The sequence below is a fragment of the Musca autumnalis genome, unplaced genomic scaffold (genome assembly GCF_047663935.1).
Source record: "Musca autumnalis isolate F117 unplaced genomic scaffold, ASM4766393v1 scaffold_5, whole genome shotgun sequence".
Lineage (NCBI taxonomy): Eukaryota > Metazoa > Arthropoda > Insecta > Diptera > Muscidae > Musca > Musca autumnalis.
This window is the reverse complement of record NW_027412088.1, coordinates 70,775,786-70,799,171: the sequence shown is the minus strand read 5'-3', so window position 1 is coordinate 70,799,171 and position 23,386 is coordinate 70,775,786. Positions and strand designations below refer to the sequence as shown.

Here is a 23,386-nt window from a genome sequence, read left to right as displayed (position 1 = left end):
TGTTTTAGTCTCAGTATCACACCGACATGGCTGAAATTTAGTTTAGTTTAATTTATACTTAGTCTTCGATGGGGGTATTAAACTTTCCTCCAGAATTTTGTTGGTATAGGTTAAATAGCCCCCAAAGGACGGTACCTCTCAATTTTTGGGAGTTTTTTAAGGTTGTGGCTTTAATATTTCACCCAAAGGGCTGAAATTTGGTACTTAGTCTTCATTGGTGGTATAAAACTTACCGCCTGAAATTTGTAGGTATTGGTCCACGCCTTCATACAGCCCCCATAGAATGGTAACTCTTAATTTTCGGTGTTTTGAAGGTTATGGCCTCATTATCTACCGAAATGGCTGAAATTTGGTATTTAGTCTTCGTTGAGGGGATTAAATTTACCACCTGACGTTTGAAGGCGTGGACCTAGCCTTCGTATATCCCCCATAGAACGGTAGCTCCCGATTTTCGGTATTTTGAATGTTGCGACTTCAATATTCCACCGAAACGGCTGAAGTTGGTATTTAGTCTTCGTTGGTGGTCATATAGACCCCGTAGAAGGGTACCTCCGATTTTCGATATTTTGAAGGTTGTGGTCACAACAGCCCACCGAAATGGCTGAAATTCGGTATTTAGTCTACGTTGGAGGTAAAAACCTTTCCGACTGAAATTCGTCGTTATAGACACACATTTTGATATAGCCCCCATACCTCCCGATTTTCTTAATTCTGAAGCTTGTAACGTCAATATCCCACCGAAATAACTGACATTTGTTATTTAGGCTTCCTTGGGATTATAAAATATTCCTGAAGAGAATTATCAGTATAGATCTGCATCTTCCTATATCCCCATAGAAGCGTATCTCTTGATTTTCGGTTTTAGCCACATTATCTTATCGAAATATGGGAAATTTGGTATTTATTCTTCTTTCCGCCAGAAATGTGTCGGTATAGATCGGCGTTGTGATGTAACACCTATAGAACGGTACCTCTCGAATTTCGGTATTTCGAAGGTTAACCTAAATTGCTGAAATTTGGTATTTAGTCTTCTTCACAAAACAAAAGGAAATTGATTGTTCCATTTTATTTCAATACAGCTCATGGTGGAGGGTATAACAAGTTCGGCCCGGCTGAACTTAACGCCGTTCTTTCTTGTTCACAGTGCTATAGGAAGGTGCTCCATCGCCTAGGCCAGAGACTTATCTACTAGCCATAGCACAATAATACACCAAAAACAGCTGATTACCATTCGAGTTGTCAAAATGCATAATTGTGAATAAAACCACAAGACAAAATGTAAACAAGGAATTCACTGCAATTTGTTATTGTGAACAAATTTTGACGTTTAGACTGATTTTGAGAAACCGATGTAACACCTTCTTATTGCGACATGCCACTAGCTCTCTTACTAACGAATTTGTTGTTGTTTATTATATCAATAAAAGCTTGCTTTGGAATATAACAAGTCTATTAAACGAAAGTTCGTATCTAGTTCAACCCAAGTTACACGAGCAGCGAGTTACTAACAAAAAGCTACTCTATTGGTTAGTTAACTTAGCACGCATACATATACAACAATACATACATACAAATAAATTATATATTCTTACCTGTATTTCTTGCATACCACCACTGTACGAGCTCAGATGCAAACCATTAAAATCGGATAAACCGTATTCAAGATCCGAACCACCACCTTCGAAATCGTGTGGGCAATTATCCGAATCGTCGTCAGCTGGTCATAACGAATGAAAACGGCGATGATGGAAAGAAAACAAAAAGAAAACATTTTTCGCACAGTTAGTAAACGTTAAGTGCTCAGGGTGTAATGCGGATGAAGAACAAACAATTTTTTTGGCAACTATTTTTGTTTAAATAATATTTTTAAATATTTTTTTTTCTGATATTTACAAGAAAATTGAAAGGAACTGTTAATCATTGTGGCGGTTTATTTTTTTGTAGTCGATTAGAACACCGAATAAAGAAAAATAAGGAATTTTGTGAACGGCAGAAGTGGTTTTTGGGCGCCTTGTCTTCGAATGACAGTTGTATAAAACTATCGATGACGTCTTTTGTGATGATGTAGGTATTTGTTATATTCTTCCTTTTTTGCCTTTGCTTATTTCTTATAACAATGGTATCAAATTGTTGTTGCTGTGTAATCTTTTTCAATGTCGTTTTCTTTTTCACTTAAATCACACAATTTATCTTTTATTCACGCATCAGAGCAGCAGGAACAACAACGAAAACAAGCTATCAAGCATAAAAAGTCTAGTAAATTTATGAAAAAATATAAAAACCACAAAAAACAGCAACAACAACAATTGGCAATGAATTGAAAAGAAAAATGTCACTTCGATTGTTAACAAAAATGAAGAAACGTAGTATGTCAAAAAGGCAGGCTGGCCCCCAAAGGCGCGTCGGTGGTATCACGTTAGTCGTTTACGATATGCGGTGCGGAGTATTGCGATGGCGGCAGAAACACTGAAATTTTTCACTTTGGCCATTAGAGAGAAATTCAAGCAACGTTGTCGTCCATGAAATGCTGAACGAAAAACATACGCCTTGACTGACCGACGCTTGTCATCATCACAGTTTTGTTTGGTTCGGCTGGTATTGTCTGCCGCCATCTTCTTGACGTTCGCAGTTAACAACGAAGCTAACGTTTTAGCTGCTGCCTGCCTGCCAGCCAGCCGGTGATTTGTTTGTTTTCTGCCTTGCCTTGGATCGGAGGCAACGACGACGACGACGACGATGAAGAAAACACCGACTGCCACGACAATATAGTCGTGTACCTCTCTCCCTTCATCTGTACGGCATAAAAGCCTGTCATGGTCTTTATTCTTTACTGTGGAATTTCATAAATTTATATACAAATGTTTTTTATCTACGACTCCTCTTAATTTCTTTACTATCAACATTCCATAAAATGGGGGAGGAGGTGAATGAATTCCAACCACCAGCAGCACCAGCTGATTAGCAAAATTGGGCATATTTGGTTCATTGCAACGTTTGTTATTATCCATAAGATGGGCGCTAACAAATGCCTTTTACCATTGGACAAGCTAGACATTTGTACCACCTTGGATGAAAAAAATTTAGCTTGATAGCCGGGTGGTCGTGGCCGTGTTGGTTGTTGGTAATCAACCTTTGTCCTTGTTATGGTTTAATAACAACAAAAATCAATTCCAAGGTTAAAAGCATAACGGAATCATGAAAATAAGCAAATGACCATTAGTTACTGTCAGTCGGTCGCTGCGACAGTTAGTCGCCTACTCATATTAGTTGCAGACAAACAAATCGTTAACAATGCCGGTCATATTTGTTTTTGTTTGTGTGCAACATGGAATTAGAAAAACTCTTGGTAAAACCCTTTTTGTCAAAGTCATTAAGGATACACGGGGAAGTTGAAAACATGTGAAAGACACCTAACCCTTCATGAACTATAAAAATACATAAACTACTTGGACGAGGAGTGACTAACTGAATCAGAGCTCCGATTTGCTCGCGAGGGGGGGGGGGATGGTTTTTCTGAGGTTGGCGTAAGTATTTGTTTGGTGGTGCCGAAGTCGAGAAGATTTTCACTCGCGAGTGGAATTCGAGCGAGTATTCGGAGCTCTGAACTGATTCACAACTGCCTTGCCAAACGACTGAAGCTATGAATGGTGCGCCTTGTGGTGCGTTTAAACCAGTGTCGCCCAATGGTTTAGTATGTGTGCATGTATGGGTGAAGAAAACAACAACCACATGATGTTTATTGTTTGTTTTCATTCACTTACATGTAAGTGAGAGAGAGAAGCAAATGCAAAAACAACTCAGTGGGCGCCCTCACTATACTGTCTTTGCAAAGAAGCGCGTCTCTGGTTTGAACATAGCAAATAGTTGTTCCTACTCAACAAGAAACACATAACGTATGTCCTTACTAACCTAGAAATAAGTCGTTATTTTTTGGACCACAAAAAATATTACATTGAAGACCCTGTAATGTATATACATTCGTTACCAGGGTAAAATTCTAAGTCGATATAACCATGTCCGTCTGTCCGTCCGTCCGTTTGTGAAATCAAGATACAGGTCGCAATTTCTAAGATAGAGTTTTGCAATTTGACATAGAAGTTTCTATTCCTCCTAGGATGTATGGTATTGCAAATGGGCTATATCGGTCCACGTTTTGATATAGCCCCCATAGAACGGTACCACCCGATTTTCGGTATTTTGAAGGTTTTAGCCTCATTATCACACTGAAATGTCTGAAATTTTGTACTTAGTCTTCCTTAAGGGTATACAACTTTCCCCCAGAAATTTGTCGGTATAGGTCTACGCCTTCATATAGCCCCCCATAGAACGGTACCTCCCGATTTTCGGTATTTTGAAGGTTGTGGCCACAATAATCCACTGGAAGCGCTGAAATTTGATATTTGATCTTCATTTGGGGTATTAAACGTTCCACAAGAAATTTGTCGGTATAGGTCCATGACTGCATATAACTCCAATAGAACGGTACCGCCCGATTTTCGGTAGTTTGAAGGTTTTAGTCTCATTATCACACCGAAATGACTGAAAATTGGTATTTAGTCTTTGTTGGGGAATTAAACATTCCACCTGAAATTTGTCGGCATAGGTCCACGTATTCATATAGCCCCATTAGAGTGGTACCTCTCGATTTTCGGTATTTTGAAGGTAATGGCCTCAATATCCCCCCGAAATGAGTGAAATTTGGCAATTTGTCTTCGTTGTGGGTATAACCCCCAGTTTATGTATTTCGAAACGAAAATGTGTGCGCATGAAAGACACCCAAACTTTAGTTTTTGAAATATTATTTCATTTGCTTTTGCTTCAAAACAAAAAACAAATTTGAAATACACACTCAAATTTGGTAGTTTTTCTTCCGCATTCGTTTTCTTATCGACATACATAAACAGGCCCTAAAACTTTCCACCTGAAATTTGTCGGTATAGGTCCACGTCCTCATACAGCCCCCATAGAACAGTACCTCCGGATTTCTGGCATTTTGAAGGTTGTGCACTCAATATCCCTCCGAAATGGCTGAAATTTGGTATTATGTCTTTTTTGGGGGTATAAAACTTTCCACCTGAAATTTATCGGTATAGGTCCACGTCTTCATATAACCCCCATAGAATGGTACCTCCCGATTTTCGGTATTTTGAAGGACTGAAATTTGACATTTTGTCTTCGTTGTGGGTATTAAACTTTCCACCTGAAATTTGTCGGTATAGGTCTACGTCTTCGTATAGCCTCCATAGAACGGTACCTCCGGATTTCTGGTATTTTGAAGGTTGTGCCCTCAATATCCCTTCGAAATGGCTGAAATTTGGTGTTAAGTCTTCCTTGGGGGTAAAAAACTTTCCACTTAAAATTTGTCGGTTTAGGTTCAGGCCTTCATATAGTCTCATAGAACGATACCTCTCAATTTTTGGTATTTTGAAGGTTGTAGCTGTGGTTATACATTTGTCCATTTTATTGACTTGTCTGAAGAGAATTTCAAACAGAAAAATTGTACACCCAAATATTCTTGTACCTATTATTGAAATATTTGCTGCATAAGAAAATGTGTAAAATGCATAAATTTTGATATGCAAAAATTTATGTATTTTGCATAATTTTGCATATGTCATATGTTTCGATTGCAATGTAATCAGAAGCCAAAAATATACCCAGTCCCAAAATTTGACACGAATCGGACCAAAAATAGGGCTTGCATAAAATTCCGCTGTCTATTTATAAGGTAGCGATACAGCCAATGCATTGTCCCAATTTGAACTCCTATATCTCAATAACGGTAAAACCTATGAAATTATTATAAAGGTAAATTTTCACAGCTACAACATTATCTTTAGTCCCATTTCCAAGTAAAATCGTGAAAACCTAAAAAACACCTAAAAATATCAACTTGAATCGCGATTTATTAAAAAGCGCTCCGGCGATTTTTTTGTTTTTTTGATTTTTCTCATCTATGAACATTGTAGTTTAAGAATCCGCATAAACATCCCAGGTGTAAGCACCTTCCATTTAAAATTGCTTCAAGAGCACCGTGCGTTGGTGTTACAAAACTTTGCTCCAGTACCGGTTATCCGTTTACACAGCCTCCATAGATCGGTTCTGCCGACTTTCTCTCCTAAAGATACAAAACATTTCTTGCAAAAAATCAAGTAGTATAGGTCCACGTTTTGCTATAGACCTCATATAATGGTAACCCTATTTAAGATTCTTTTTTTAAGATTTTAGTCACATTTTTCTACCGAATTAGTTGTTAATTGGAATTTTGTGTTCCAGGAAGATAGAAAACTCGCAAAAAGGTATCCATATACATATGTACTCGTATATGCTGGATTATGTCTAGCCATTGTTGCCTAATTTAATGTATTTCGAGGGTTATTTTTGTCAAATTTTCGAACCGAGATTGCAGTAATTTATTATTTTGTGTTGTCAGAAAACATTAAATATTGGTCCACGTTTTGGAAAGAACAACGATGACGCCCCATATGAGCTCTTTCAAAGGCATTATTTTCAGCTAATATATTCTGCTCCTGCAAGGGATAGGAGGAAGAGTTTACTACATATGTACTTTTATAAACGAAAGGACACTCACTAATTGTTCCTTTTTACTTCAATACAGTTCGTGGTGGAGGGCGTAAAATGTTCGGCCCGGCCGTACTTAACGCCGTTCTTACTTGTTATTTATATATATATATGTACATGTGTATGTATAAAGTTTCTAAAGAGAACGCTATTCAGTGCCGTTTTTGTTTAGAGCTAAGTTAAGATTTTTCAACTTTTTGGAGTACGGGACAGTTTTTTCATAAAAAGTTGCAAAAGTGACAAAAATAGTAGAAACATTCTTGAATAACCCTTAATTAGCTGATTTTAATTACTGAATTGTATCAACCATGGTGCAATAACTGTCAAGATATATTTTTGATTTAGCAAAGTAATAAGAAATATTTCAGTTCAACTAAAAGTTTATTTGTATAACTTCCACAGTGCGCCTTAACTAAATTTAAATGAAAGGTGCTTACACCTGGGAAGTTTTTGCGGATTCTGAAACTACAATGTTCATAGATGAGAAAAATCAAAAAACAAAAAAAAAATCACCCGAAGGATTTTCATATAAATCGCGGTCAAAGTTCACATTTTCGGGGCTTTTTTAGGTTTACACGATTTTGCTTGGAAGCCACGAGCCGTATCATAATGGGACTAAAGAAAATGTTGTAGCAGCGCAAATTCTCTATAAGATTGACGTTTATGATTTGTTCCTAGGATTAACATTTTTGAGATATTGAAGTTCAAATTGGGACAATCGCCTCCTCACGAAAAAATCGATGTAGGGATTTTTAAATAAGTCGCGGTCAAAGTTAACATTTTTAGGTTTATTTTAGGTTTTTGCAATTTGGCTTAGAAACCGCAAGTTCTATCGGAATGGAGCTAAAGAAATTGTTGTAGCTGTTAAAATTCTCTATTGACGTTATTTTAGTTTATAGTACTAAAATACGTAATTTTACAAAGACCGATCTGGGTTATCAATATTTTCCCTATATATATTCCTCATATATATTTTAAAAACAGTTTGGATCGATCACAGATAATCTTCTGAAAGAATTTATTATGAAAACAACATCAATAAAATATATATTGTGACCCCATATAACGAAAATGTGAATAAAAACGGTAGAATATGGTCCTAAATCATATATAAAAAGCGAAAGCTTCTGGAGATGTCAAATATTATAGCTACAAATTTCTTTTGTTCAGAGACTCGTAATGAAATTTGATTTGGAACATTTCTTCTTTTGACACAACACCAAAAAGTGAAGTATTTTTGGACATTTTGACTCAGCGTGGAATAATTTTTAATTAAGAGTCTAAAAGTTTAACAAATAATTTCTACCTATTAATATCTAATTTTGCAACGTCATTTTTTTAACGAAGCATTTTACTTAGATACCTAGTCTGATCTGGGATTTAAAGTAAAATTTTGGGTAGAATATTTCTTCCTTTAACACCTTTCGTCTAAAACTAAATCTCATGTTACTTTCATGCATCAACTCGAAAAAAGAACTAAACAAATTTATTCAAAATGTATTTGGGTGTTTTATTGGCAAACTTGATGTATATATTTTCCTGATATATATTGTAAATACATATTTCATTTATTCGGCAACTTATATAGAAATTTGATGGAGAATATTTTTGTCTTTGACGTCTTTTATCTAGAATGAATTTTTGTGGGAAAAAACTTAATAAACTCAGATAAAGTACAACATTATCCCTAAAACGTGATTTCTGGCGTTTAGGAGCGATTTAGAGTTTTGTAGAATATTTTGATCTCATACGATCACATTTCATGAAAAGAAACCCCGCAGTGTTGTCAGTAATATTGCCAAAGACACGTTATACCTAAAATGCAAGGATTCCAAGGAATCTGATAATGAATTTGCCAAGCCTATAATCTGGCTGAATTATCTTTTAATTATTTTTTTGTGTTGTACAGTGTTATTAGAATATTTCTATCCGTTCAAAAGCTATCAAAATTTGGACAGCAAAAAACGATCTGACAAAGGCTTAAATATTCGGAATTTGTGGTATAAATTGCGCCCAACATGGAACAGTTGCTGATAGAATTTTGCTTTTGGTTTACTAATGTATATTTTGGATAAGCAATTAAAATTCAACAAATAAGGGTACAAAACATCGATGACATGCAATGAGAATGCGGAAAGCAATATTAAAGTCAATTCGTTCGACAAATATGGTCAAATGTGACCCAACTTAAAGCCATTTAAATGTTCCGACTTCAAAGGTTATTTTGAAATTTGTATATTTCGAAAACTAAGGTACATATCGTCATAAATTTTTTTCAAATGTGCCGTGATACACGTATGCATGAATTTCCCCTTTTTACAAAAAAAATATATAGTTATTTTATTTATAGGTGATGTGGTCCAATCCCAGCAAAATATTCGATGCCAATGATGCATGGGTGCAAGTAATGTGAAATTCAATTTTTTAGCTTCTTCACCCATTTCTTCCAATTCATTTTCAGATTCTTAGCATGTCATTTTCACTAACCCCTTGGAATGGCATCTTTACCAACCCTTTGGCATGGCATCTTAACCAATTCCCTAGAATAGTATTTTCACTAACACTTGGACATATTGACGCCTCCAAACAATAGTATGCTAAGTCGACTTAGCATGTTTTCAAGTTCTTTACATTTTTATATTTAACGTCCTTTAACTTAAATTCTGTCAAATTTTGGTAATGATCGGACAATCCGAACAGAAGTTATAAACAAATATTTCCTTAGCATAGTACTGAAGGTCAAAGAAATTTCCAAACTTTTAGAGCTTGTCCTGCAAAACTCGCTTTTCAGAATTAGCAAACTATTATTTGGAGGTATCGAACGTCCTTTAACTTAAATTCTGTCTAATTTTGGTAATGATCGGTCAATCCGAACAGAAGTTATAAACAAATATTGACTTAGCATAGTACTGAAGTTAAAAAAAATGCAAACTTCGAAAGATTCTCCTGCAAAACTCACTTTTTAGACTTAGCATACTATTATTTGGAGGTGTCGATATCATCATTCATTTTCTTTATGGTTAACTTATAAAAGTAATGTATGAAATAACAATTTACAATTTATAAAATACTATGATATATAAATAAACAAATAAAAAAACACTGTAACAACAAAGTTATTTTTATTGGAACTGTATTTGGCATTCATCAAATTGGTTCAAATGTTGAAGAAAATATCCGATGTTTCACGAATTGTATTTAGTATTCATGGAATTAGTTCTAATGCTGAAGAAAAGGATGCTTCATCCATCCGGCATCGTAGTCATCATCAACGAATAGGTAAGGTGAATTTAACATATTATAAGTACTAGAGTTGGGCAATTGAACGACCTAGTTCACTGTCCTAGTTCAAAAACGTATGAGTAACATCACACAAACTAACATGAAATAATAAGTATACGCATTTTGTTCAAAGAAACGACCGGTGCCCATTGAACTAGATAGTGAACTAGGTAGTTCAATATAGTTCAATTTGCACAACTCTAATAAGTACGCCAAATGTCATTAATTTATTTGACGCATCCACACCAATTTGATCCTCTGATCGGGAAGCCTTTCTTTATTTCCTTCTTTACAAAAACAATTTTGTAATTTACACATGTTGTTTTAAAAATAAATTTAATAAAACTTAGTTATGCAAAAGTTTTCCGTTTGGTATTTAACAATGACTATTAAATTCTTTGTGTTAATTTTGACCACAGGAAATATTTGAGTTATTTTTAAATTGTTATAAAGATTAAAAAATATTATAAAAAAAATAAACTGGAACAAGCCGCATTAACGGATATTGAAAACGATTTTTTTTGGTTTAAAAATAAGTGAATAAGTAAAATAAATTCGTTTGAATCGAATGAAGCAAATGAACTAAAAACACACCTGTTTTGCAAATTATAAATTCGAATTGGAAATGATTACCTGTTGAGTTGATTTACATTAAATTAGTATGAAATATGTATAAATACTTGGAAATTAGTACCTCATAATTGTTATACAGGAAATGTCAAAGTACAATTCCTGTTTAGCCACTCCAAAAATTTGATGATTTGTTCAGAAGTCTTATACCTTTCGAATAGAAATGAATGGAATAATTTTGTGTTGACAGTATAAGACTATGATTTGGCTTAAAAACCATAAATAATAAAATTAATATTACTTCATTAGAACGAAAGGAACTTTAAACTGTAGAAATGACATTGTACTATACATAAATTCATCTTGAATAGGTCTAGATTCGATCAGAATAGTTTTTAAATAAAATGGAAACTATAATCGAAAATATGTATCCAAATTAAAAAGAAGTAAGAAAGGAAAAAAGTTCGGCCAGGCCGAGCTTTTTATACCCTCCACCGCGAGTTGTATTGATGTAAAATCGAGCAAGTAGTATCCTTTCATTTACGAAAGTACTAAGCTCTTCCGTCACAAACATAAAAATTAGGGTTATGATTTTTTTACAACCTCGTATCCCAGTATCATATTTTGACGAGCTTTTACCTATATAACAACTAAATTATAAGGTGATTCGATAAAAAAAAGCTCACACTCAAAAAGCTTTTAAATTTCTTATATATGAGCATTTTTGAAAAAAAAAAATGGAGTCACTTAGGCACATATATAACTCAAAACAAGCTTTAAAGTTACACGACATAACCAAAATGACATAAGCGTTTATTTCTCACCAATTTTATCGCCACAGCATTATATATATACCATTGCATATCATATACTACATTATACATTTATTCCATATATCATATCAATTGAAAGTGCTTTGTGCGTGACCTTTTTCAATATTTAAATGTGATAAAAGTTATTTAGTTATTAATAGGCAAAAGGTCATTCATTCGTGCAACAGATAATAATCTTTTGAGAAAAAAATTTCTTTTCACTTCATAGTATTTTTTATTATTTTTTTTTTCAAAGTGGTTTGTGCGTAAATTTTTTTAATAATTAATTGGAATGAACGTTATTTTAGGCATTAATAGGCAAACGTTCAATCATTATCGCAAAAAGAAATCATTTTTGAGAAAAATTGTCAAAAAGTCATAACCCTAATGAACATATACATATGATAATTGTCTTTTTGTACTACAAAATTTCTGACATTTCGGTAACTTTCAAAATACACCAAATCGGCACGTTCCGGTCTATGGGGGCTATATGAAGACGTGGACCTATACCGACAAATTTCAGGTGGAAAGTTTTATACCCCTAACGAAGACAACGTACCAAATTTTAGGTAGAATATTGAGTCCACAACCTTCAAAATAACGAAAATGGGGAGGTACGATTCTATGGGGGCTCTTTGAAGGCGTAGACAACGTAACAAATTTCAGCCATTTAGGTGGAACATTGAGGCCACAACTTTCAAAATACAAAAAATTGGGAGGTACAGTTCTATGGGGACCATTTGAAGGCGTGGACCTATACCGAAAGATTTCAGGTTGAACGCTTTATACCCCCAACGAAGACCAAATACCAAATGTTAGCCATTTCGGTGGGATATTGAAGCCACAACTTTTAAAATACTGAAAATCTGGAGGTACCGTCCTACGGGGGCTATTTGAAGGCGTAGACCTATACCAACTAATTTCAGGTGGAAAGTTTTATACCTCTAACGTAGACAACCTTCATCTTCAAAATTCCGAAAATCGGCGGTACCGCTCTATGCGGGCTATATGAAGGCGGGGGCCTATACCGACAAATTTCGGGTGGAAAGTTTTATACCCCTAACGAACAAAACGTACCAAATTTCAGCCATTTAGGTGGACTATTGAGGCCACAATCATCAAAATACCGAAAATAGGGAGGTACGGTTCTATGGGGAGCTATTTGAAGCGTGAATTTCAGTTGGAACGTTTTATACCCCCAACGAAGATCAAGGAGGAGGTACCGTTCTATGGGGACTATATGAAGACGTGGACCTATACCGACAAATTTCAGGTGGAACGTTTTATACTCCCAACGAAGATCAAATACCAAATTTCGGCCATTTCGATGGGATATTGGGGCTTCCAAAACACCAAAAATATGGCGATACTTTCAAAATGCCGAAAATTGGGGAGGAGCGTTCTATGGGGGCTATATCAAAATGTGGACCGATATAGCCCATTTTCAATACCATACATCGTAGGAGTAATATAAACTTCTATAGCAAATTACAAAGCTCTATCTTAAAAATTGTGAGTAGTCACGGTGCGCCTTAACTAATTTTAAATGAAAGGTGCTTACACCTTGGAAGTTTTTGTGGATTCTGAAATTACAATGTTCATAGATGAGGAAAATTAACAAAATGTTTAACAGTGGATAATGAAATTGATTACTACGAGCGGAGGCAGAGAATACTATAGTTTCGGAAGCAGCCAAACTTCCTCATCAGTTCTCTTAACCGCTGACTCGGTGTCGATAAACAGGTCAATAAGAGTGACCAGAAAATTAAACAGAACGAGAAATTTTCTGTATCCTCCTAAATCTGTTGACCGCACAATTGAGTCAGAATAATCAAAATCATATACCCACTACTGTTTTTTATGCTGTCTTTGCATCGCAAAGAAGACAAGCATAAGTAGTGTTGTTTGCAGTAAGCAGAGATCACAACAAAATGTTGTTTTTGCTTTATGCGTAGTCAACAAGTAAGGCCGTGCTGATTGCCTGTTATTGTTGTTGGCTTTGTATTGTTGGACTGCAAAATAATACTTGTTGTGTATTTATTTCAGCTATAGTCCATATTTTGTTGCTTCAAAATTTGAAGAAACAAAATGTTTAACAGTGGATAATGAAGTTGATTACTACGAGCGGAGGCAGAGAATACTATAGTTTCGGAAGCTGAAATAAATACACAACAATAAATACACAACAAGTATTATTTTGCAGTCCAACAATACAAAGCCAACAACAATAACAGGCAATCAGCACGGCCTTACTTGTTGACTACGCATAAAGCAAAAACAACATTTTGTTGTGATCTCTGCTTACTGCAAACAACACTACTTATGCTTGTCTTCTTTGCGATGCAAAGACAGCATAAAAAACAGTAGTGGGTATATGATTTTGATTATTCTGACTCAATTGTGCGGTCAACAGATTTAGGAGGATACAGAAAATTTCTCGTTCTGTTTAATTTTCTGGTCACTCTTATTGACCTGTTTATCGACACCGAGTCAGCGGTTAAGAGAACTGATGAGGAAGTTTGGCTGCTTCCGAAACTATAGTATTCTCTGCCTCCGCTCGTAGTAATCAATTTCATTATCCACTGTTAAACATTTTGTTTCTTCAAATTTTGAAGCAACAAAATATGGACTATAGCTGAAATAAATACACAACAAGTATTATTTTGCAGTCCAACAATACAAAGCCAACAACGAAAATTAACAAACAAAAAAAAATCGCTGGAGGGATTTCAAAAAAAATTGCGGTATATGTTCACATTTTTAGGGGTGTTTAAGGTTTTCACGATTTTGTTCGGAAACCGCAAGCTCTATCGAACTAGGAGCTGAGAAAATGTTGTAGCAGTTAAAATTCTCTACAAGATTGACCTTAAGGGTATTTTCGTATGTTTTACCATTTTTTAGATATAGGAGTTCAAATTGGGACAATGCACTGACTGTATCGCCTCCTTATAAAACCATGTCATGCAGGGTGCACCATAACTAATTTTCAATGAAAACCGGTTACACCTGGGAAGTTTTTGCAGATTCTGAAACACCAATGTTCGTAGATGAGAAAAAATTCAAAAACAAGAAAAACTCCCTGGAGGGATTTGTAAATAAATCGCGGTCAAAGTTCAAAGTTTATTTTAAGTTTTCTCTATTTTGCTTGGAAGCGACAAGTCGTATCGAAATGCAACTAATGGAAAATGTTGTAGCAGTAAAAATCCTCTACAACATTTTCTTTATTCCCATTTTGATAGGACTTGCCGTTTCTTAGCAAAATCCTGATAACCTAAAATAAACCTGAAGAACTTTTAACGCGATTTATTTAAAAATCCCTCCACCGATTTTTTCTTGTTTTTGGATTTTTCTCATCTAAGAACATTGTTGTTTCAGAATCATCAACCAGGCGTAAGCGGTTTTCATTAAAAGCTAGTTAAGGTGCATGCACCCTTCATGACATTGTTTTATAAAGAGGCGATATTGTCAGTGCATTGTCCCGATTTGGACTTCTATATCTCAGAAATGGTAAAACTTAGAAAAATGTCATAAAGGTCAATCTTGTAGAGAATTTTGACAGTTACAACATTTTCTTTAGTACCATTTCGATAAAACTTGCGGTTTCGAAACAAAATCGTGAATACCTAAAAAATCCCTAAAATGCGAACTTCGATCGCGATTTATTTGAAAATCCGTCCGGCGATTTTTTTGGTTTTTTGATTTTTCTCATCTATGAAAATTGTAGTTTCAGAATCCGACAAAACTTTCCAGGTGTAAGCACCTTTCATTCAAAGTTAGTTAAGGCGCACCGTGTAGTATCTTGATTTCAACAGACTGACGGACGGACATGGCTATTTCGACTTAGAATGTTATGCGGATGAAGAATATACATATATACTTTATACGGTCTCTCACGACTATTTCGATATGTTACAAACAGAATGACATATGTAATTATACCCTCCATATTATGGTGGAGGGTATAAAAAAAGTCTTTATTTCTCTTTCAGCGCGGGTAAATATCAAATACGGTGGTTACGTTTATTGATATTAATTAGGGGGGCAATTAAAATCACATAAATATAATTTTGTTTTTAAAACATCAAAACGAACAAGTTCTCTAATAAAAATTGATGTTTGTCATGATTAGAAGATTTCGATAAAGAGTAACAATAAACAAAAGGTTATACAATATACAGTGGATCCAAGCAGAAAATGATGTTCATTACAATATTGTAAAATAAGCTACATATGCAAAAATGTAAGGTAAATGTAAATCTTAATTATTATAGCCCTAATGTAAAAAAACTGTTATATTAGGTCATATGGATATTTCTTTGATTTCGAATATTTTTAAATCTAAAATATTTTTTAAATTTCAAATAAGCTACATGTTAAATATATTATCATCACTGTAGCAGTTTGGATAAGTCGACCACATGATATGAAAAAAGTCACAAAATTGTAACTTGTTATGACATCAAATACAAATGTATGTACTTGTTGTTCAGACAACACAGATGTATGACTGAAAACATTTTTAGCCGATAAGAAATTCAAAATGAACGCAAAAAAATGAAATATATTATCAAGGCAAAATATTTTTATCTTGGTTTACCCGCGTTCTTGTGTAGCTATAAATTTTGATGCTGTGTGTTGACATCGTTTTGTTTTTTGATTTCTTGCTTAACAAGGATAAGCTTGCTTTATCTTTCTGATGGATTTATCTCAAGTGGCGTTGAAATTGTTATAAAAATTATATATCCCATATTTAAACGTGCATTTCAAAGCATCACTACCATGATTAGCAAAAAAAAAAAAAAACATTCACAGATTCTCTCTGTTGCATTTTTTATAACAATTGATTAGATAATTTCAAAATAAACAAGTAATAAGAAAGAAGCGTTATGTTCTAGCCGAAGCCGAACTTCAAATACCCTCCGAAGTATTCTGAACTAAAATACCGTTATATATGGGTTATTTCCTATGAAAAAATGTATGTGTAGTATATATAGAAAATATATCAGACAATTTTGCAAAAGACTTCAAATATCTAAAATCGGGTCGTATCGCTACATGGTGTCTATACCAAAACCTGGACTTACGTCCACTATTTTCGAAGATGTTTTAAACCACTAAACGGATTGACAAACTTTATAGATCCTACATTGTATGTTGGAAGATATACAAATGTGCGCAATAGACATTTAAAAATAAACAGATTTGTTATACCCTCAGCCTTTAGGCTAAGGAGGGTATATACACTTTGATACGATGAAAATGTGCCTCATCGAAATAATGGTTTTAGACCCCAAGTATGTTTGGACGAAATGTGTTTCAGACAATTTGGAGTCGATCTAGCCATGTCCGTACGTCTGTCTGTCCGACTGTCTGTCCTGCTGGCTGGAGCGCACGATAACTCTCGAACGGATGAACCGATTCGGTTCAAATTTTGGCTTTCGTAATATTTTGCCCAAACTTAGTTTAAGTTCGAAGATGAGCTACATCGGTCCACTCCTTCCGATACCTCCCCCAAAAAAGTTCGAAAATGTTCGGAAAGTTTGTGCGCACGATAACTCTTGACGGGAGTGACCGATTTGGTCCATACTTTGTATAGCGTAAACTTTCTACCAGGGTAATATGAGGTTCCAATATGGTCTCAATAGGTCCACTCCTTCGGGTACCTCCCACACAAAATTTCGGAAAAGTTCAGTTTAGGGCCATCTCTCGAATCGCTTTGATTTTTGTTTTAGCAACTTGTATTCACTGCCCTTCATACGACGGTACAAGTTTCATCAGGGGAAAGTCAATACTTCCTGAGAAAATAGCCTGAAAGTTGCAAAAAAACCCCTATGACACCGTGTGAGGTGGTTGGAGCGCAAGATAACTCTCGAACGGATCTGCCGATTCGGTCCAAAATATGGCCTTAGTAATATTTTGTCCAAACATAGTTTAAGTTTGAAGATAAGCCATATCGGTCCACTCCTTCAGGTACCTTCCCCACAAAAGTTCAAAAATGTTCGGAAAAATTTTTCGTACGGTAACTCTTGAAGGGAGTGGCCGAATTGGTCTATACTTTACACATCCTAATATATCTACCAGATATAGATCAGGTTCAAATATGGACTATATTTGTCCACTCCATCCGGTACCTCCCACACAAAAATTTCGGATAAGTTCACTTTAAGACCTGATATCGAATCACTTTGATTTTTTTTTGAAGCAACTTACATTCGCTGCCTCATTTACGATGGTAAAATTTTTTTAAGGGCAAGTCCATACTTCTTGAGCAAACAGCCCGATGAGTGTAAAAACCCCCTATGGCACCATATGTTGTGGCTGGAGATCCACATCCATAACGGTCAATGTCGATCCATTCCTTTTAGTATCTCCTCCGCAAAACTTTTGATCTTTAAGCCTTTACCTAATTAACTGCGTGTTGCGTGTGCGTTCAAAAATACAAAAACAAAATACATGTATTTGTTTTTGTTTTTAATTTGAAATACATGTATTTTGTTTTTGTATTTTTGAACGCACACGCAACACGCAGTTAATTAGGTAAAGGCTTTAATCCTAATCAACATTTTTGTCTGTTCAAAACACCAAAAATTTTTAAAACCCCCTAAATACATACGTATTTTGGGAAAAAAATGTTTCAATATACACAGGCTGAGGGTATATCTCTGTCGGCAAAGCCGACTGATACTTTTTTACTTGTTTTGATCTAAATTTAATGCCAGAAATAAATATTTGACTTTTTAGACATTAATCCAAATGACAACGGTTATCGTATACGATATTAATCTGTGTTTGAAGTAACAAAAACATTTGGTTTTTAAATTCTCGCTAATACAAATTACAATAACCCCCAGTACAACATTTATTAAATCCAATAATGCCCTTAATTTCAACGCCTAAGTAACCGGGTAGGTAGCTACTTATTAGTTATCTTAAACTACGCGTTGGGTAATTTCTAGGTGCCATTTACCGAGGGCTGTAATTTTTGAAATCATGTCGTAACATTGGTGATTTTCATTCATCTTTTAACACATTGGCAACGATCAACCGGGTAAAACCCCTTGGTGTAAGTAACACGGCCGTTTTTGGCCCGGTAACGTTACCTATGAGTTGAAATTATAAAATCAGGAAAACCATTCTATGGAGCTGTATCAAAGCGTCGACCTGTACCGTTAAATTTCAGGAGAAAACTAAGACTAAGTACAAATTACAGTCATTCATGTTGAATAATGTGGCTAAAACTTTCAAAATACGGAAAAACTACAATACTCTTTTAGAATTGTTTATACCCCCAATAAAGAGTAAATGCAAGCTTTAAAATACCGAAAATCGGAAGGGACCGTTGTGTGAAGCTTATATGAAGACGTGGATCTGTTCCGACAATTTTCTGGTGAAAGTTTTATACACCCAACCATTTCCGTTGGATATTGAGGCCACAACCTTGAAAATGCCGAAAATCAAAAGGTGCCATATATGAAAATGTTGACTGATAACACTGTGCGACACGAAAATTATTAACCATATTTTTAAACACGGCAGCGGGATAGAAGAACAAAAATAAGAAGACACATGTCCCGGCGTTTTTTCCTATCACTTCAACTTTCGCGGTTATGGGCCCCCAATAATTATTTAGTAACTTCTTTTCAGAGAGTAAGGGAGATTTTAGTTTTTGATACGAAACTAGAGAAAAAAGTAAAAAGACAGCATTTAGTAAACTTTAGCAAGATGACAGTTGATTACGAAAACAAAAACATTGGTGCCAATGTATGAAAGAAAAACTAACTCCAAAGCAATAAAAGTTCTTCAATTTTAAGCAAAATAAATAAAAATAATTAATATATTAATGAAATAATCAATTAATATAGTGAATCGTAAAATTTATAGTATTTTTCCACAAAAATCAGATAAACATTGAGCAGCTGACCATTAGCAGGTGATTAAAAAACAGCTGACAGAAATTGCTAATGTTGCTGGATAACATTAGGTGTGTCTTTTTACGTGATAATTTGTAATAATTATTACGAAATGTTACTAAATGCTGTCTTTTTACACAAAAGTTCAGTAAAAGAGAGCGAAGTGAGAGAACAATTTTGACAGTTGTTTGCTGAGAAATTGCTAAAAGTTGCTGAAAGAATTTTTCCCAGCAACATTTAGCAAGTTCGATCAGCTGTTTTTTAATCATCTGCTAATAGTCAGCTGCACAATATTTATCTTATTTTTGTGAAAAAATACTATAAATATTACGATTCAGCTACATTTGTTGATTGCTTTATTAATATATTAATTATTTTTTATTTATTTAGCTTAAAATTGAAGAACTTTTTCATTGCTTTGGAGTTAGTTTTTCTTTCATGCATTGGCGTCAATGTTTTTGTTTTGGTTATCAACTGTTATCTTGCTAAAGTTTACTAAATGCTGTCTTTTTACTTTTTTCTCTATTTTCGTATCAAAGAGTAAAATCTCTCTTACTCTCTGAAAATAAGTTACTGAATAATTATTATTGAAAAAGTAAAAAGACACAACTAATCTCTTAGCAACTTTTAGCAATTTCTCAGCAAACAACTGTCAAAATTGTTCTCTCACTTTGCTCTCTTTTACTGAACTTTTGTGTAAAAAGACAGCATTATAACGTAAAAAGACACACCTAATGTTGCAAAGATATTAGAAAACAACTTTCTGGAACATACGAACTGTCAATGAAAGGTTCTTAGAGGTTAAAATGGCAAAACACTTTTGAAAGTATTCGATTTTTTTTACTTTTTTCTCCGGTCCACAGATACCGAACCGCCCAAAAATTACGGATACAGTCAATTACAAAAATGTACCTAAGATTTCAATAAACAACTTTGTAGAACATAAAAAGATTCATAGACCTTGAAGGTGAGGTTGAATGGATTTTATGTGTTAACAATTATTATTCTTAAAGACTAGAGCTACAACTTTTCCTTTACGAGTAAACCCAAATTCTTAGCGGTTTAGAAGATATGTGCCTGACAAAATGATCCCTTTTGACATCAAGACTTCAGGTCTTTGGGGGCCTATAACCGCGAAAGTTGAAGTAATAGGAAAAACGCCGGGACACGTATCTTCTTATTTTTGGTCTTCTATCACGTTGCGGTTCCAGAATATGGTTAATAAACCATGACTCAAAAAATTACACACAGTGTAATACTCTTCTGGAATGTTTACTGAAAATCGGGAGGGACTGCTGAATGGGGCCTAAATGAAGTCGTTGACCTAAACCGACAAATTTGTGGTGGAAAGTTATATACCCCCAACGACCAATAAAAACAAAGTTTCAGGAATTTCGGTTAGATGTTGAGGCCACAACATACTAAATACCGAAAATCCGGAGGTACCTTTCTATGGGGGCTACATCACAACGTGAACCGACATTAGGCCGGGGCGATTTATATGGAAGGAAACAAACCTTAATGGGCCCTTCGCGTTTCTGATTCCTGGGATTGAACTGAACAAAAAAGTCCACTATTTGACTTTAAGTTTTTTATCCATGTTTTTAGACATTTTGGCATATAACAGCCAAACTATTAAGATTTTCGATCCAAAACAAGAACAAAAATGGATTCCAACACGATAGATTTTTGCACCAGAACGCTTGAATTTTTGCTGGCCAACTTTTGTAGCACAGTGCCATTTATCGACATTTTCCGAAAAGTTTGCACCTTCCCAAGGCCAAAACCGCATTCCAATGCTTTTTCGATGTAATTAATTACTGATTTGGCTACAATTTTTGTCTTTGTGTTGGGTCGAAAATCTCAATTGTTTTGGCCGTTATATGCCAAAAGGTAAAAAAACGTGGATAAAAAACTTAAAGTCAAAATCGGGAGGCTCTATTTTCACCGTATACCTATGGTCTACTGGACTCAGTTCAATCCCAGGAATTAGAAACGCGAAGAGCCCATAAAGGTTTTTTTCCTTCCATACAAATCGCGCGGCCTACTTAATAGGGTCTCCGACGAATATTTCGATGTGTTAAAAACGGGATGACAAATTTATTTGTAACCTCCATAGTATGGTTGGGGATGTAAAAAGTGGATAGAACACCTGAAGCAATGCAACATTGGTAAAAGGTAAAAAAACGTGGATAAAAAACTTAAAGTCAAAATCGGGAGGCTCTATTTTCACCGTATACCTATGGTCTACTGGACTCAGTTCAATCCCAGGAATTAGAAACGCGAAGAGCCCATAAAGGTTTTTTTCCTTCCATACAAATCGCGCGGCCTACTTAATAGGGTCTCCGACGAATATTTCGATGTGTTAAAAACGGGATGACAAATTTATTTGTAACCTCCATAGTATGGTTGGGGATGTAAAAAGTGGATAGAACACCTGAAGCAATGCAACATTGGTAAATTGTGGATTCCGGGAAAGAATCATGATAGAACGGTTGTTAAGTCCAACGGTGTGACATATACGAAGGGGTGCCCTCGTTATTTTAGCCGGCAATTTAAACCATCTTAATCGGAAACTCGAAATAATCTAAAACGTTAGGTCCCTCACGAAATCTTAATTGCAATGCTTAAGCAACCAGATTAACCCCGGTTTGAGTATTTGACAAGTGTTCTCTATTTGTCGTTAGCCATATATACATATTGTTACAAAAGCCTGGAAAATTGGCAGGGTGATCCCAACATCAGTGAGAATTCCGGAAAGTAGACAGAACCACAACAGAATTACACGCCATATCAACACATATCAGTCGTCTTAGTGGCTCTTGACCTATCGAAGGCATTCGATACCGTCAACCGTGTTATATGTCTAAACGTGGGTCGTTTGTAGAATTCACACCCGTAGAGTGATATAAGGACTTTAAAGGTGTTATGTCTTAAAAGGTCTTCTGTCTACAAGAAAATACCTTATGTCTTCTGTCTGCTAGAAAAGACCTTAAATGACCTTCTGTCTGCGAAGGGGATGATTCCCCAGGAATTGTTTAATCCCAACCTTTCTGAAATCCCACACTCTTTAGACAGCATAGTGTGAATTTGCGGATGAGGGGTATTTTGCCACCGTCGAAAATTTTATGTTGCCTGGCCGTCATTGTACCATTGCACCACAGTTGCACCCAAAAGAGTATCATCGATAAAAAGGAGTCAACTAATATGAGCCATTTTCGAACTGAAACTAAGTTTGGAGAAAATATTACGAGATCCAAAGTTTGGATTAAATCGATTGTACCCTTAGGGGTTTTTTTTTAATTTTTGTGGTGGAGGTACCCGAAAGAGGGGACCGATGAGCATCATCATCGAACTTCATCTTAGATTCGCAGAAATTTGGGATCCTTTTTCCATTTTCTGTCCACTTTTCCAGGAAGTATGGACATGCCCCTGAAAAGTTTCTGTTGGAAAACAAGTAAAAAAGTATCAGTCGACTTTGCCGACAGAGATATACCCTCAGCCTGTGTATATTGAAACAATTTTTTCCCAAAATACGTATGTATTTAGGGGGTTTTAAAAATTTTGGGCGTTTGAACCGACAAAAATGTTGATTAGGATTAAAGATAATACGTTTTGCGGAGGAGATACTAAAGGAATGGATAGACATTGACCGTTATGGAAGTGGATCTCCAGCCACAACATATGGTGCAATAGGGTTTTTTACACTCTTCGGGCTGTTTGCTCAAGAAGTATGGACCTGCCCCTAAAAGAACTTTTACCATCGTAATTGAGGCAGCGAATGCATATTGCTTCAACAAAAATCAAAGTGATTCGATATAAGGTCTTAAAGTGAACTTATCCGAAATTTTGTGTGGGAGGTACCAGATGGAGTGGACAAATATAGTCTATATTTCAACCTGATCTATATCTGGTAGATATATTAGGATGTGTAAAGTATAGACCAATCCGTACGAACAATTTTTCCGAACATTTTTGAACTTTTGTGGGGGAGGTACCTGAAGGAGTGGACCGATATAGCCCATCTTCTAACTTAAACTTGTTTGGACAAAATATTACTAAGGCCAAATTTTGGATCGAATCGGCAGATCCGTTCAAGAGTTATCTTGCGCTCCAACCACCTCACACGATGTCATAGGTGTTTTTTTGCAACTTTCAGGCTATTTTCTCAGGAAGTATGGACTTGTCCCTGATGAAACTTGTACTGTCGTATGGAGGGCAGTGAAT

At 35.3% G+C, this 23,386-nt stretch overlaps 1 protein-coding gene and 1 long non-coding RNA gene across 5 annotated transcripts in view; one reads left to right on the top strand and one right to left on the bottom strand.

Moving 5' to 3' along the window:
• Window positions 1-23,386, bottom strand: part of Gdap2 (ganglioside induced differentiation associated protein 2) — a 291,983-nt gene that overhangs the window by 95,754 nt on the left and 172,843 nt on the right. For 2 of the 3 annotated variants that reach the window (XR_012408498.1, XM_073956445.1), the window contains exon 9: window positions 1,593-1,717. Coding sequence is in view for 2 of the 3 variants with exons in the window: in XM_073956445.1 (XP_073812546.1) it covers window positions 1,593-1,717 (125 nt within the window). In the remaining variant the exon portion in view is untranslated. Of the gene's footprint in view, window positions 1-1,592; window positions 1,718-1,893; window positions 2,034-23,386 lie in introns of those variants that run through there. The other variant, XM_073956446.1, reaches the window with a different exon arrangement.
• Window positions 1,934-9,561, top strand: LOC141387184 (uncharacterized). 2 transcript variants are annotated; one of them, XR_012408500.1, is made up of 3 exons: window positions 1,934-2,064; window positions 8,933-8,986; window positions 9,044-9,561. It is a non-coding gene; the product is annotated as an uncharacterized lncRNA (long non-coding RNA). The 2 variants fall into 2 exon arrangements; XR_012408499.1 differs by lacking the exon at window positions 1,934-2,064 and adding an exon at window positions 8,577-8,834 and having other exon boundaries at window positions 9,044-9,109.